Below are 12,626 nucleotides of genomic sequence, written 5' to 3'. Positions count from 1 at the left end.
TGTCAACTGTAGTGCTGGAGAAAAAGACTCTTGAGAGTCCCTTGGATGCCAAGGAGATCAAACCAGTCAGTCCTAAGGGAAAGCAGCCCTGATCCTGAAGCGCCAATACTTTGGCCATCTGATGCAAAGAGCCAACTCACTGGAACAGACCCTGATACTCAGAAAGATTGAGGGTAGGAATAGAACATGGCAACAGAGGATGAGATGGTTGGATGGCATCGCTGACTCAATGGACGTGAGTTTGTGCAAACTCCAGGAGATGGTGAAGGACAGGAAAGGCTGGAGGGCTGCAGTCCATGGGGTTACCAAAGAGTCGGACATGACTCAGTGACTGAACAACAACAACTGAGGACCATCTATGTGAGGATTTTTCTTCTTCATCCCAATTCCTGCTGTCATTCTCAAGTAATTGTAAGAAACACCTGGACAATGTGCCAGCTAGGCTCACATTTCTTTGACTTTCAACTCCTGTTACTTTCATTTCTGTTTCACACATGCTACCTGTTTGATGGTCACAGTTTACATCACCAGAACCTTAATATCTTCCTTTCTGACTGGAACTTATTCCTACTACACCTGCTGTTTGGCTTCTTCTGGATATCCAGCCACTTGAGTCCTCCACTTTATGCAGGTTACCAGCATCCTTCTATCCTCATCGTGTGCAGAACAGACATCAGGATCTGTAGCTTGAACGACTTTTATTTTAGCTCATCTCTCAGGGCTAAGACTAGCTCTCAGAATAAATTTTATTTTCAGAGCTTTCAGCTCTCATTTTTAGCTCTATAGCTCACTTTTCTATGAGCCCAACCAACCCTTCAGTCATGAGTGTCATGACTGCCTTCTATACTGAGGCTTCTGGATAAAATCTGCCTATCTTTGAAAATATAAAATGAATGCAAGCTCATAAATTCTAGTATCAGTTGAACTACAGAGCACTATTCATCAATGTAATTTCCTCTTTTTTTTTTTTAAATCATCCTCTATAAAATGAAAGAGTTATTCCACACCTTTGCCAATCTCCTCGGATCTAGTCATCTCCAAACTTCCTTCTAAGAACACGGCATCATATCTTACTGAGGAAATTGATACAAGGACTTCCTTTCAATTTCTGATCCTACTCTACATCTATCCATATCATAAGACACATTTCTTTTCTTTTAAAATCTATACCTATACCTCACTTTTGTCTTCTTTTAAAAAGTTTTGGCTGTGCTGTGTGGCATGCAGAATCTTAGTTTCCTAACCAGGGATCAAACCCATACGCCCTGCATTGAAAGCATAGAGTTTTAAGCACTGGACCACTAAGGAAGTTCCTTATTCTAGCCTTCTTATATTTGGTTTCATGGTATGATTTGACGTTTCGGTTTGGAATCAAATCCTACATTTGTTCTCAAGCCCATCTCCTCTCATTCCCACTAAGGTTTTGCTTTATGAATTACCTCTTTCTCCAATCTATCTGCAATTTCTTTCTTTGTTTCCTTCACCTTACCTTAAGTATTTAAGAGACCATCTTGTCTTCTCCAAAAATTCCATTAATCTGCCATTATTTTCTAACTAATGTTAAGCTAGAGCATAGGTTTAATAGAGCTAGGATTTAATTGTCTCCAGATCACAGACTAACAAAGATAGCCCAGTCTCCTCTGACATATAATAGGGTTTAAATAATAACTATCTTGAGGTATTACTGTTAACATTAAATGAGATACCATACTATGTATGGTAGGTGTTGAACAAATATTAGTTTCCTTTTTTTTCCCCATCCTTTCTAGTTCCTAAGTGTAGGGGCTGTGTCTAAATCATTTTTGTGTCTCTACTGTATAAATCACTTTTATATATCTAATTACCTTATCTAGACCATATCTAATTCCTGAAAATGAGGCAATGAGGGGAGGAACAAACTCTTAAAATTATCTTATTTTAATTTTATTTAGAATTCAGTTCAGTTCAGTTCAGTCGCTCAGTAGTGTCCAACTCTTTGTGTCCCATAGACTGCAACATGCCAGGCTTCCCTGTCCATCACCAACTCCCAGAGCTTGCTCAAACTCATGTGCATTGAGTCGGTGATGCCATCCAACCATCTCATCCTCTGTCATCCCCTTCTCCTTCTGCTTTCAATCTTTCCCAGCATCAGAGTCTTTTCCATTGAGTCTGTTCTTCATGTCAGGTGGAAAAAGTATTGGAGTTTCAGCTTCAGCATCAGTCCTTCCAATGAACACCCAGGACTGATCTTTAGAATGGACTGGCTGAATCTCCTTGCAGTCCAAGGGACTCTCAAGAGTCTTCTCCAACCACAGTTCAAAAGCATCAACTCTTCGGTGCTCAGCTTTCTTCACAGTCCAACTCTCACATCCATGCATGACTACTGGAAAAATCATAGCCTTGACTAGATGGACCTTTGTTGGCAAAGTAATATCTCTGCTTTTCAATACACTATCTAGGTTGGTCATAACTTTCCTTCCAAGGAGTAAGCATCTTTTAATTTCATGGCTGCAGTCACCATCTGCAGTGATTTCGGAGCCCAGAAACATAAAATCTGACACTGTTTCCACTGATTCCCCATCTATTTCCCATGAAGTGATGGGACCGGATGACATGATCTTCGTTTTCTGAATGTTGAGCTTTAAGCCAACTTTTTCACTCTCTACTTTCACTTTCATCAAATGGCTCTTTAATTCCTCTTCACTTTCTGCCATAAGGGTGGTATCATCTGCATATCTGAGGTTATTGATATTTCTCCCAGCAATCTTGATTCCAGCTTGTGCTTCTTCCAGTCCAGCGTTTCTCATGATGTACTCTATATAGAAGTTAAATAAGCAGGGTGACAATATACAGCCTTGACGTACTAATTTTCCTATTTGGAACCAGTCTGTTGTTCCATGTCCAGTTCTAACTGTTGCTTCCTGACCTGCATACAGGTTTCTCAAGAGGCAGGTCAGGTAGTCTGGTATTCCCATTTCTTTCAGAATTTTCCATAGTTTATTGTGATCCACACAGTCAAAGGATTTGGCATAGGCAATAAAGCAGAAATGGATGTTTTTCTGGAACTCTCTTGCTTTTTCCATTATCCAGCGGATGTTGGCAAGTTGATCTCTGGTTCCTCTGCTTTTTCTAAAACCAGCTCGAACATCTGGAAGTTCACGGTTCACGTAGTGCTGAAGCCTGGCTTGGAGAATTTTGAGCATTACTTTACTAGCATGTGAAATGAGCACAACTGTGTGGTTGCTTGAGCATTCTTTGGCATTGCCTTTCTTTGGAATTGGAATGAAAACTGACCTTTTCCAGTCCTGTGGCCACTGCTGAGTTTTCCAAATTTGCTGGCATATTGAGTGCAGCACTTTCACAGCATCATCTTTCAGGATTTGAAATAGCTCAACTGGAATGCCATCACCTCCACTAGCTTTGTTCGTAGTGATGCTTTCTAAGGCCCACTTGACTTCACATTCCAGGATGTCTGGCTCTAGGTGAGTGATCACACCATCATGATTATCTGGGTCATGAAGCTCTCTTTTGTACAGTTCTTCTGTGTATTCTTGCCACCTCTTCTTAATATCTTCTGCTTCTGTTAGGTCTATACCTTTTCTGCCCTTTATCGAGCCCAGCTTTGCATGAATGTTCCCTTGGTATCTCTGATTTTCTTGAAGAGATCTCTAGTCTTTCCCATTCTGTTGTTTTCCTCTATTTCTTTGCATTGATCACTGAGGAAGGCTTTCTTATCTCTCCTTGCTATTCTTTGGAACTCTGCATTCAGATGCTTATATATTTTCTTTTCTCCTTTGCTTTTCGCTTCTCTTCTTTTCACAGCTATTTGTAAGGCCTCCTCAGACAGCCATTGTGCTTTTTTGCGTTTCTTTTCCATGGGGATGGTCTTGATCTCTATCTCCTGTACAATGTCACAGGAGTGACAGGCATTCTGTCTATCAGGTCCGGTCCCTTAAATATATTTCTCACTTTCACTGTATAATCATAAGGGATTTGATTTAGGTCATACCTGCATGGTCTAGTGGTTTTCCCTACTTTCTTCAATTTAAGTCTGAATTTGGCAATAAGGAGTTCATGATCTGAGCCACAGTCAGCTCCCGGTTTTGTTTTTGCTGACTGTATAGAGCTTCTCCATCTTTGTCTGCAAAGAATATAATCAATCTGATTTCGGTGTTGACCATCTGGTGATGTCCATGTGTAGAGTCTTCTCTTGTGTTGTTGGAAGAGAGTATTTGTTATGACCAGTGTGTTCTCTTGACAAAACTCTATTAGTCTTTGCCCTGCTTCATTCCGCATTCCAAGGCCAAATTTGCCTGTTACTTCAGATGTTTCTTGACTTCCTACTTTTGCATTCCAGTCTTCTATAATGAAAAGGACATCTTGTTTGGGTGTTAATTCTGAAAGGTCTTGTAGGTCTTCATAGAACCATTCAACTTCAGCTTCTTCAGTTGGAGCATAGGCTTGGATTACTGTGATATTGAATGGTTTGCCTTGGAAACGAACAGAGATCATTCTGTCGTTTTTGAGATTGCATCCAAGTACTGCATTTTGGGCTCTTTTGTTGACCATGATGGCTACTCCATTTCTAAGGGATTCCTGCCCGCAGTAGTAGATATAATGGTCATCTGAGTTAAATTTACCCATTCCAGTCCATTTTAGTTCGCTGATTCCTAGAATGTTGACGTTCACTCTTGCCATCTCCTGTTAGACCACTTCCAATTTGCCTTGATTCATGGACCTGACATTCCAGGTTCCTATGCAATATTGCTCTTTACAGCATCGGATCTTGCTTCTATCACCAGTCACATCCACAGCTGGGTATTGTTTTTGCTTTGGCTCCATCCCTTCATTCTTTCTGGAGTTATTTCTCTACTGATCTCCAGTAGCATATTGGGCACCTACCAACCCAGGGACTTCCCCTTTCAGTGTCCTATCATTTTGCCTTTTCATACTGTTCATGGGGTTCTCAAAGCAAGAATACTGAAGTGGTTGCCATTCCCTTCTCCAGTGAACCACATTCTGTAACCGTTTCTATTGTTTCCCCATCTCTTTGCCATGAAATGATAGGACCGGATGCTATGAACGTAGTTTTCTAAATGTTAAGCTTTAAGCCAACTCTTTCACTCTCCACTTTCACTTACATCAAGAGGCTTACTAATTTACAAATTAGTGAGTTTAATATTGTGATATCTGATTCATGACTAAGTTTAGAAAATGAAGCTAGATCTGTCCCTGTGTCTGTTTGGATATATGTATGCCTCAGTATGTGTCTTTGTCTTTGGATAATGTTACTGGGGGTTAATTTGTAAATGAGCTTTAATCTAATTGGCCTAAAAAAAAAGTAAGCACTTACAAATAAACAATTATAAATACAAGAGAAATTAAGCAATTATGAATTACTGAAGTCATAATTAATGATTTTCAGGTTCACATGAACTGGGAAGTGTTCAGTATTAAATTAATACCTGGTATTAATGTTTGTTGATCTAATTATTATAGACATGTCTAACAGTCATCAATATTAAGCATAATATTTTCATTCTGCCTAGGTTTAATACAAGCTAAATAAAATCTTGTTATATCTGTTACAAATTTGCCAGCAAGGAAACTTTTGATGTGAAGAAATGTTTAAGGAAAGAAAATGTAAATGAGATAAGAGTTTTTAGATATACTCTGTTAAGAATAATTATGTTTTAGTTTCTGCGGCCTTAGTGGTTGGGGTATAGACTTGATTTACTGTGATATTGAATGGTTTGCCTTAGAAATGAACTGAGACCATTCGTTCCTTTTTGAAATTGCAACCAAGTTGCCCCTTCTCGCCTCATTAAAGGTGATCTGTTCTTATAAAGTGCCGGTCTGGTTCTTTTTTCCGAACCTCGCCTTCTCTAACTCCCTTATCCTACCACCACAGTCCATGGGGATGCCAAAGAGGCAGAGAGGGCTCAGCAGCTAAACTACACGTGTGTCCATGTCATGCATGTCTGCCATCTCCAGACTTCTCTGGCACAGTAAGTCGTGCACTCAGAGGGACAGATGAACCTCCATTAAAGACCCTATTAAAACAGCAACAACAATGGGGAAAACAAAGGTAATTAGAGCACGAAAAAGCACAGGAGAGGCCTGGGCTCTGACCCGGGGGGCGGGGAGCCCCAGCCGCCCAGGCGGGTCGGCTCCCGAGGCAGTCCAGTCCTGCCAACTTGGGGCTCTCTGACCCGCCTCCCTTCGCGCGCGCATTTCCGGCCAGACCTGGGGAGGCCAGACATGGCGGTGCTAAGCCAGCTTCTCTTTTCTTGGGGCCGCGGTCCCCGGCGGGTAAGGCAGCTCCGAAAGGGCTGGGGGCCCTGCGTGTCTCCTGCAAGTCCCGTCCAGGGGGCGCGCGGAGCGCAGACCCGGCGACCCAGGCTCGGGGAGGAGCGCCGTGGGCCCCCGCGGTCCCCGAGCGGGGAGCCAGGCGCGGGGGTCCTGCAGACGCGGGGTCGGGGCGGGGGGCTGCGGCTTCCCCGGACTGGGATGAAGCGGGGCGGTCACGTCCAAGCTGCCCTCGGGAGAAGAGCTGGGGTACCTTTGTGCCCGTGTGGAGGGGCACGTTGAGCGCCTGCGTGATTCTCACAAGTTGCACATTCTTGTGAGTTTCCAGTGAAAGTCGGGCTTCCCTGTGGCTCAGCTGGTGAAGAATCCGCCTGCAATGCGGGAGACCTGGTTTCGATCCCTAGCTTGGGAAGATCCCCTGGAGAAGGGAAAGGCTACCCACTCCAGTATTCTGGCCTGGAGAATTCCATGGACTGTATAGTCCATGAGGTCGCAAAGAGTCCAAGTTGTATGTAAATAGAGAGAAGGACCCTGCACACACCTGCCGGCCTGGTGACGAGGGGGAGAGGGAGGGGTGGGAAGCGGGGCCCAGAGGAAACACTGGCCTTAGCTGGAGTCCTTTTTTTAAACGAAGAAATTCGTTCACCTGTTTGTTGTTCAAAGATTAATACCAACCTGGCGCGTGTGAGTGCTGAGTCACGTCAATTCTGAACCTGTCTCTTTCAATTCTGGTTTCAAGGGGGAGAAGGTTTAAGAAGGACTACTCATGCCCAATTATTCTCTCAAAATTTTCTGGTCAGATAAACGATTTGTAGGGGGACAGGGTGACTAAAGGGGCAAAAGAAGCCTGGAGTTAAACTAAGACATCTTCCCTCCTGGGGGGAAGTGAAGCATCAGGACTGGGGAAGAAGATGTTCCCACTCACAGTGGGACAAGTGTACAATCTTAAGGAGTATCATTTGGGGGTTTTACATTTAAACTAGGACCTGAAGGATCAGTGGAAGTTAGCCAGGGGGAGGAGAAAGAGTAAGAAAGTTCTAGGCAGCAGAGTGATCTTAGTGAAGGCCCAGACTAGGGTTATAGGTCCCAAGTAAGGAGGTGGGTTGTGAGACACAGACTGGGGAGGCCTGTGAGCCCCAGGAAGGAGTCGGAGCTTTGTCCTGAAGGCCTGAGAGCAGGGTGAGAATGGAGGCAACTTGGGCAAGACTCTCTCTGGATAAGAGACCATGGTGGCCTCAAGCGGGGAATGGCCGCACGTGAGAGGCTTGAAGTCTGGTGATATTCAAGTGGTAAATGGAGAGTCCTTGCTGCTTGGTCCATGGTAGGAGGTGAGAAAGGAAGACCGGGCCAGGCTGAGGAGGCAAATGGCACCATCAGAAGTGGAAGCAGAAAAGTAATGCCATCAGGTGGGACTTGAGATAGGGATCCTAGAGTGTAAGTAAAAGTGACAGGGGTCTGAGCTAAGGGCAGTTTTTGTAGCTATTTAGGACTAAAATGAACTCAGTGTATTGGGTGCGTGGTGTGAGATGAAGTCCTGATTTCTATCGTTGGCCTCTGAGCTAAGGAAAATGTTCCTCTCTCAGGGAATTTACAAGAGGGAGCCAGAGAGAAGAGAGGGGGTAAATGATGTACTTGAAAATGTTAAATGACCTCTCAGTTCATTTCAGTTGCTCAGTGGTGTTTGACTCTTTACGACCCCATGAACCACAGCACGCCAGGCCTCCCTGTCCTTCACCAACTCCCGGAGTTCAGCCAAACCCATGTCCATTGAGTCGGTGATGCCATCCAACCATCTTATCTTCTGTCGTCCCCTTCTCCTCCCACCCTCAATCTTTCCCAGCATCAGGGTCTTTTCAAATGAGTTAGTGCTTTGTATCAGGTGGCCAGAGTATTAGAGTTTCAGCTTCAACATCAGTCCTTCCAATGAACACCCAGGACTGATCTCTTTTAGGATGGACTGGTTGGATCTCCTGGCAGTCCAAGGGACTCTCAAGAGTCTTCTCCAACACCAGTTCAACATCATCAATTCTTTGGCGCTCAGCTTTCTTTATAGTCCACATCCATACATGACCACTGGAAAAGCCATAGCCTTGACTAGACGGACCTTTGTTGGCAAAGTAATGTCTCTGCTTTTTAATATGCTGTCTAGTTTGATCATAACTTTCCTTCCAAGGAGAAGCGTCTTTTAATTTCATGGCTGCAATCACCATCTGCAGTGATTTTGGAGCCTAGAAAAGTAAAGTCTGCCACTGTTTCCACTGTTTCCCCATCTATTTCCCATGAACTGATGGGACCGGATGCCATGGTCTTATTTTTCTGAATGTTGAGCTTTAAGCTAACTTTTTCACTCTCCTCTTTCACGTTCATGAAGAGGCTCTTTAGTTCTTCTTCACTTTCTGCCCTAAGGGTGGCCTCTAGGACTTATAAACTGGTATACAGGTGATTTGACTAAGTTGTAGAGGTGGTGGGGAGAACGATAAGTCTGTCGGGAGTGTTAACGAAGACCTTAGCCTTTGAATGGTGCATGTTGAGTGTTGGTGGAGATCCATTTGTATAAAGATAGGGAGGTGGACACAGTTGGTATTTGGGGAACCCTGAATATTTTGTTTATCTGAGTATAAATTTTAAGGAGGGGAAAGCAAAGGGAGATAAGGCTGGATAGATGGAGAAGAGCCAGATCATGATGACTTGCTGTGCTGGGTGAAGCTAAGGAATCTGAACGTTATGCAGGGAATCCCTGAAGGAGGTCAAAAAGAGAAGTGCTACAGGCAGGTTTGCAGTACTCTGGAGAGCAGTATTGCAGATGTGCTGGGATAAAGGGAGACTGGAGGACAGAGACCACGTAAGAGACGACGTAGCACAGACCTGCAGTATTTGTGAATGGTGGAAGATGGGAGTCTTTGAAGTCGGACAGTAGGCAGAGAGGAAAGATACTGACTAGGCAGGTAGAATACGGGCAATTTGGACAGGGATGGAATATATTAGGCGCCCATATTAGAAGGCATTTCATTAATACTTGACAACCCTTAGTGTTTTTTTTTTCCTTTTAGTTTTATTTATTTGTTTATGGCTGCACTGGATCTTCATTGCTGAATGCAGGCTTTCTCTAGTTGCAGAGAACAGGGGCTACTCCTTGTTAAGGTGCTCAGGCTTCTCCTTGCAGTGGCTTCTCTTGTTACAGAGGACCGGTTCTAGGGTGCATGGGGGCCAGTAGCTGAGGCACATGGACTCAGGAGTCGTGGCTCCTGGGCTCCAGAGCCCAGGCTCAATAGTCGTGGCACATGGGTTTAGCTGCTCCCTGGCATGTGGGCTCTTCCTGGGCCAGGGATCGAAGCTGTGTCTCCTGCATTGGCAGGCAGACTCTTTACCACTGAGCCACCAGGGAAACCCAGCCCTTAGTTTGTAAAGAAAATTCCAGGTGGAAAATAATCGCAAACTTAACTGTCCTATATTCTCTTCCTAAAATGATAACTTACTTTGACAGTAGAAATGCCTGGGTAAGTTAAGTAAGTTAAGAGTAAGGGGACAACTGTACTGTGATCCCTTCCAGAATGGGAAAACTCCCATGCTGTCTTGCATCGAAAGCTGTGATAGAACTGTAGGCTTTCACAATTTGTGAAATGATGTTGCCATTCACCTTTAGCTCTGATTTATTTTGCTTATGCTTTAAAATTATATTTTTAACTCCAGATTAGATATCTCCAGCTGAATATTCCACAGGCATTCCAGGTGAGACATTTCTGATACAGAACTGGCTATTTTCAGTTCTCCAACTTGAGTCTTTTCAGATCAACCGAGTCATTTAGTTACAGCTATTTATACTGTTTAAACTCTGTCATCCTCAGCTCTCCCCTTCTTGCTTACCATTTCCAGTTGGCTGGCTTCTGAGTTCAGGCTAACCAACGTGTTAAACATGTGGAAAGTATTGTCTTGCCTTGATTTCTGCTGTCCTCATTATTTCTCACCCAGACTAATGACTTTTGTCTGACTCATCTCCATTTCCTTCTAGTTCACCGTTAAATCTTATTCTTTCTAAAACACAAAGGCAATGCACAAAGTAGCTTCAGATACGAGATGAAGGTGAGAGAAGTGGAAAAGTTTCAGTCCACCAAATAGCCTTGATTAAAGAGAGAGACCTCTTTGTCTTCTTTTAGTGATATAGATCAAGGTGTGCTGAGGTTGGACTTTAAGGCAAGAGGAAATAGTAATTCACTGCATCTTCTTTTTCTGGGACCGTCTCACCTGCAAGTAATTTTATTTGCCAACTTCACACTCCTTCTATGGTGGCGTTCAGTCAAGGTCATCATCTCTTGCCTGGCCTGCTACAAAACATTATACCTACTCTCCCTGCTTTCAATTTTGCCTGCTACATTTTCTTCTCAATTTAGTAACCAGAACAAGTCTCTACAAACCTAAGGCAGATCATGACAGTCCTGTGCTCAAAGCTTTGGAGAGTTTCCCACACAACTTGAGTAAGAATGTCAGTCCATGTCGTGGCTGACTCAGCCTTTGTGATCCCAGCCTCTATGCCTCACTGACTTCGCCTCTGTCCTTCTTTCTGCTTCCTCTGTCTTCTTCAGCCATGCTGGCCCTCTGACTCTTCATGTGCTCGGTAGGCTTCCTTCTCAGGGGCTTTGCCTTTAGCTTTTCCTCCGCCTGAAAGAACCACATGACTCATCCCCTCACTCCCCTTGGGTCTTTGTTCAGATGTCACCTCAGTGAGACCTTTGCTGACCACTCTATTTAAAATAGCAACACTCTACCCATATTCTATGCCTTATTTTCCCTCACAGCAACACATTAGCTTTTACTGTACTATACATTTCACTTAATTTATCTGCCCTCATCCCAAAGATAATCTCTCTGTGGGTGGGATATCATATCTGTTTTGCTCACCACTATATTGCCGTTGGTTGGAAGAGTGTCTTGGGCATAGCATATGCTCAGTAAAAACTTGCTAAAAATAAAATGAGTTAACAGTATACCTAATTATAGTATCATATTTGTCTCTAGTACTTTTTCACAGAAGCAAATTCCCAAATCAAAACAAATCTCTTTCAAGCACAGGGTTTCTATTTCTTGGTTCAAAAAAGTTAGTCATATTAGTTTTGGCTAATGTGATAGGGACCAAGAGGAGATGACTTGAATGAGAGGCAAGCAGGAGTGAAAACTCCACTTGAAAAATTCAAATTGCCTATTAATTTATCTCTTTAATTTCATCTTCCTTGATTGCATAGTTTTGGTGAAGCATCTATTTAGTCTACATCTAATTGCATACAGATAAGAACTGTAATAAAAATTAGCAAGTACACCCTGTAACACAGAGCAACTACTTTTTCAAGGACTGATGTTCATTGCTATGAAACGTATCATCACTCAAAAATGTAATTTTTGTTTTGTTACTGGTAACAACCACATAATTCAGCCTAGCCACTGAAGCTTGGAGTCAGCTAACTTTCTCTTATATTTGCTTAGCCTTACCTTCACGTTGCTGTGGCAATGAGATCTGTGTTCTGCAGAAGCTTAGAATATTAGAGTCCTCTGTGCAGTGCCTGGTTTAAGTGAAGGAGCAGGTAGAGGTGCTCAAGCAAACCGCACAGGTGTGGAGTTTGAGTTTAATGAAGCCTGTGGCAAGAATCGGAGAAGGCGATGGCACCCCACTCCAGTACTCTTGCCTGGAAAATCCCGTGGACAGGGGAGCCTGGTAGGCTGCAGTCCATGGGGTCGCAAAGAGTCGGACACAACTGAGCGACTTCACTTTCACTTTTCACTTTCATGCATTGGAGAAGGAAATGGCAACCCACTCCAGTGTTCTTGCCTGGAGAATCCCAGGGACGGGGGAGCCTGCTGGGCTGCCGTCTATGGGGTCACACAGAGTCGGACACGACTGAAGTGACTTAGCAGCAGCAGCAGTGGCAAGAATGGAATGGGTAGAATTTGGGCTCTTCAACTTTGTTAAAGTTTGTAGTATACTGACACTATTGGCATTAGCAGGTGAGATGATCTTTTTACTCTGCAGGGAATAATGTCCTGTCTGCTCCTTATATTTCCAGACACTATGAACCATGTCAGTTATGCAGAAGTGACAGTAGGGTCTGGGCACTGAAAAGAATCCATGCATGTCACAGACTTATGCCTTCTAGCAACTGGATAAAATAAATTGCAAAGTAGTTATTGCAGGCTTACTCTGTTCATGCGCTATATGAATTCCTTTAGAAATGCAAAAGTGTGAACTTTTCAAAGTTGCTTGAAAAATAAGATTGTTTGGTCTTCACCAAATTGACATTTAAAGAATTATTTATTTTTAATTGCAGGATAATTGCTCTACTGTATTGTGT

The 12,626-nt window shown here is 43.4% G+C and overlaps 1 protein-coding gene across 2 annotated transcripts in view; it reads left to right on the top strand.

The window, feature by feature from the left end:
• The first annotated feature begins 6,229 nt into the window (after positions 1 to 6,229).
• DECR1 (2,4-dienoyl-CoA reductase 1) overlaps positions 6,230 to 12,626 on the top strand; it is a 40,501-nt gene continuing 34,104 nt past the window's right edge. The window contains exons 1-2 of one of the 2 annotated variants that reach the window (XM_052651769.1): positions 6,248 to 6,291; positions 9,979 to 10,017. Coding sequence is in view for 1 of the 2 variants with exons in the window: in XM_052651768.1 (XP_052507728.1) it covers positions 6,241 to 6,291 (51 nt within the window). In the remaining variant the exon portion in view is untranslated. Of the gene's footprint in view, positions 6,292 to 9,978; positions 10,018 to 12,626 lie in introns of both variants that reach the window. The other variant, XM_052651768.1, reaches the window with a different exon arrangement.

This window comes from Budorcas taxicolor, chromosome 14 (assembly GCF_023091745.1).
Source record: "Budorcas taxicolor isolate Tak-1 chromosome 14, Takin1.1, whole genome shotgun sequence".
In the NCBI taxonomy this organism is placed as follows: Eukaryota; Metazoa; Chordata; class Mammalia; order Artiodactyla; family Bovidae; genus Budorcas; species Budorcas taxicolor.
The sequence above is the reverse complement of the archived record's forward strand: the minus strand, read 5'-3'. Positions and strand labels throughout refer to the sequence as shown.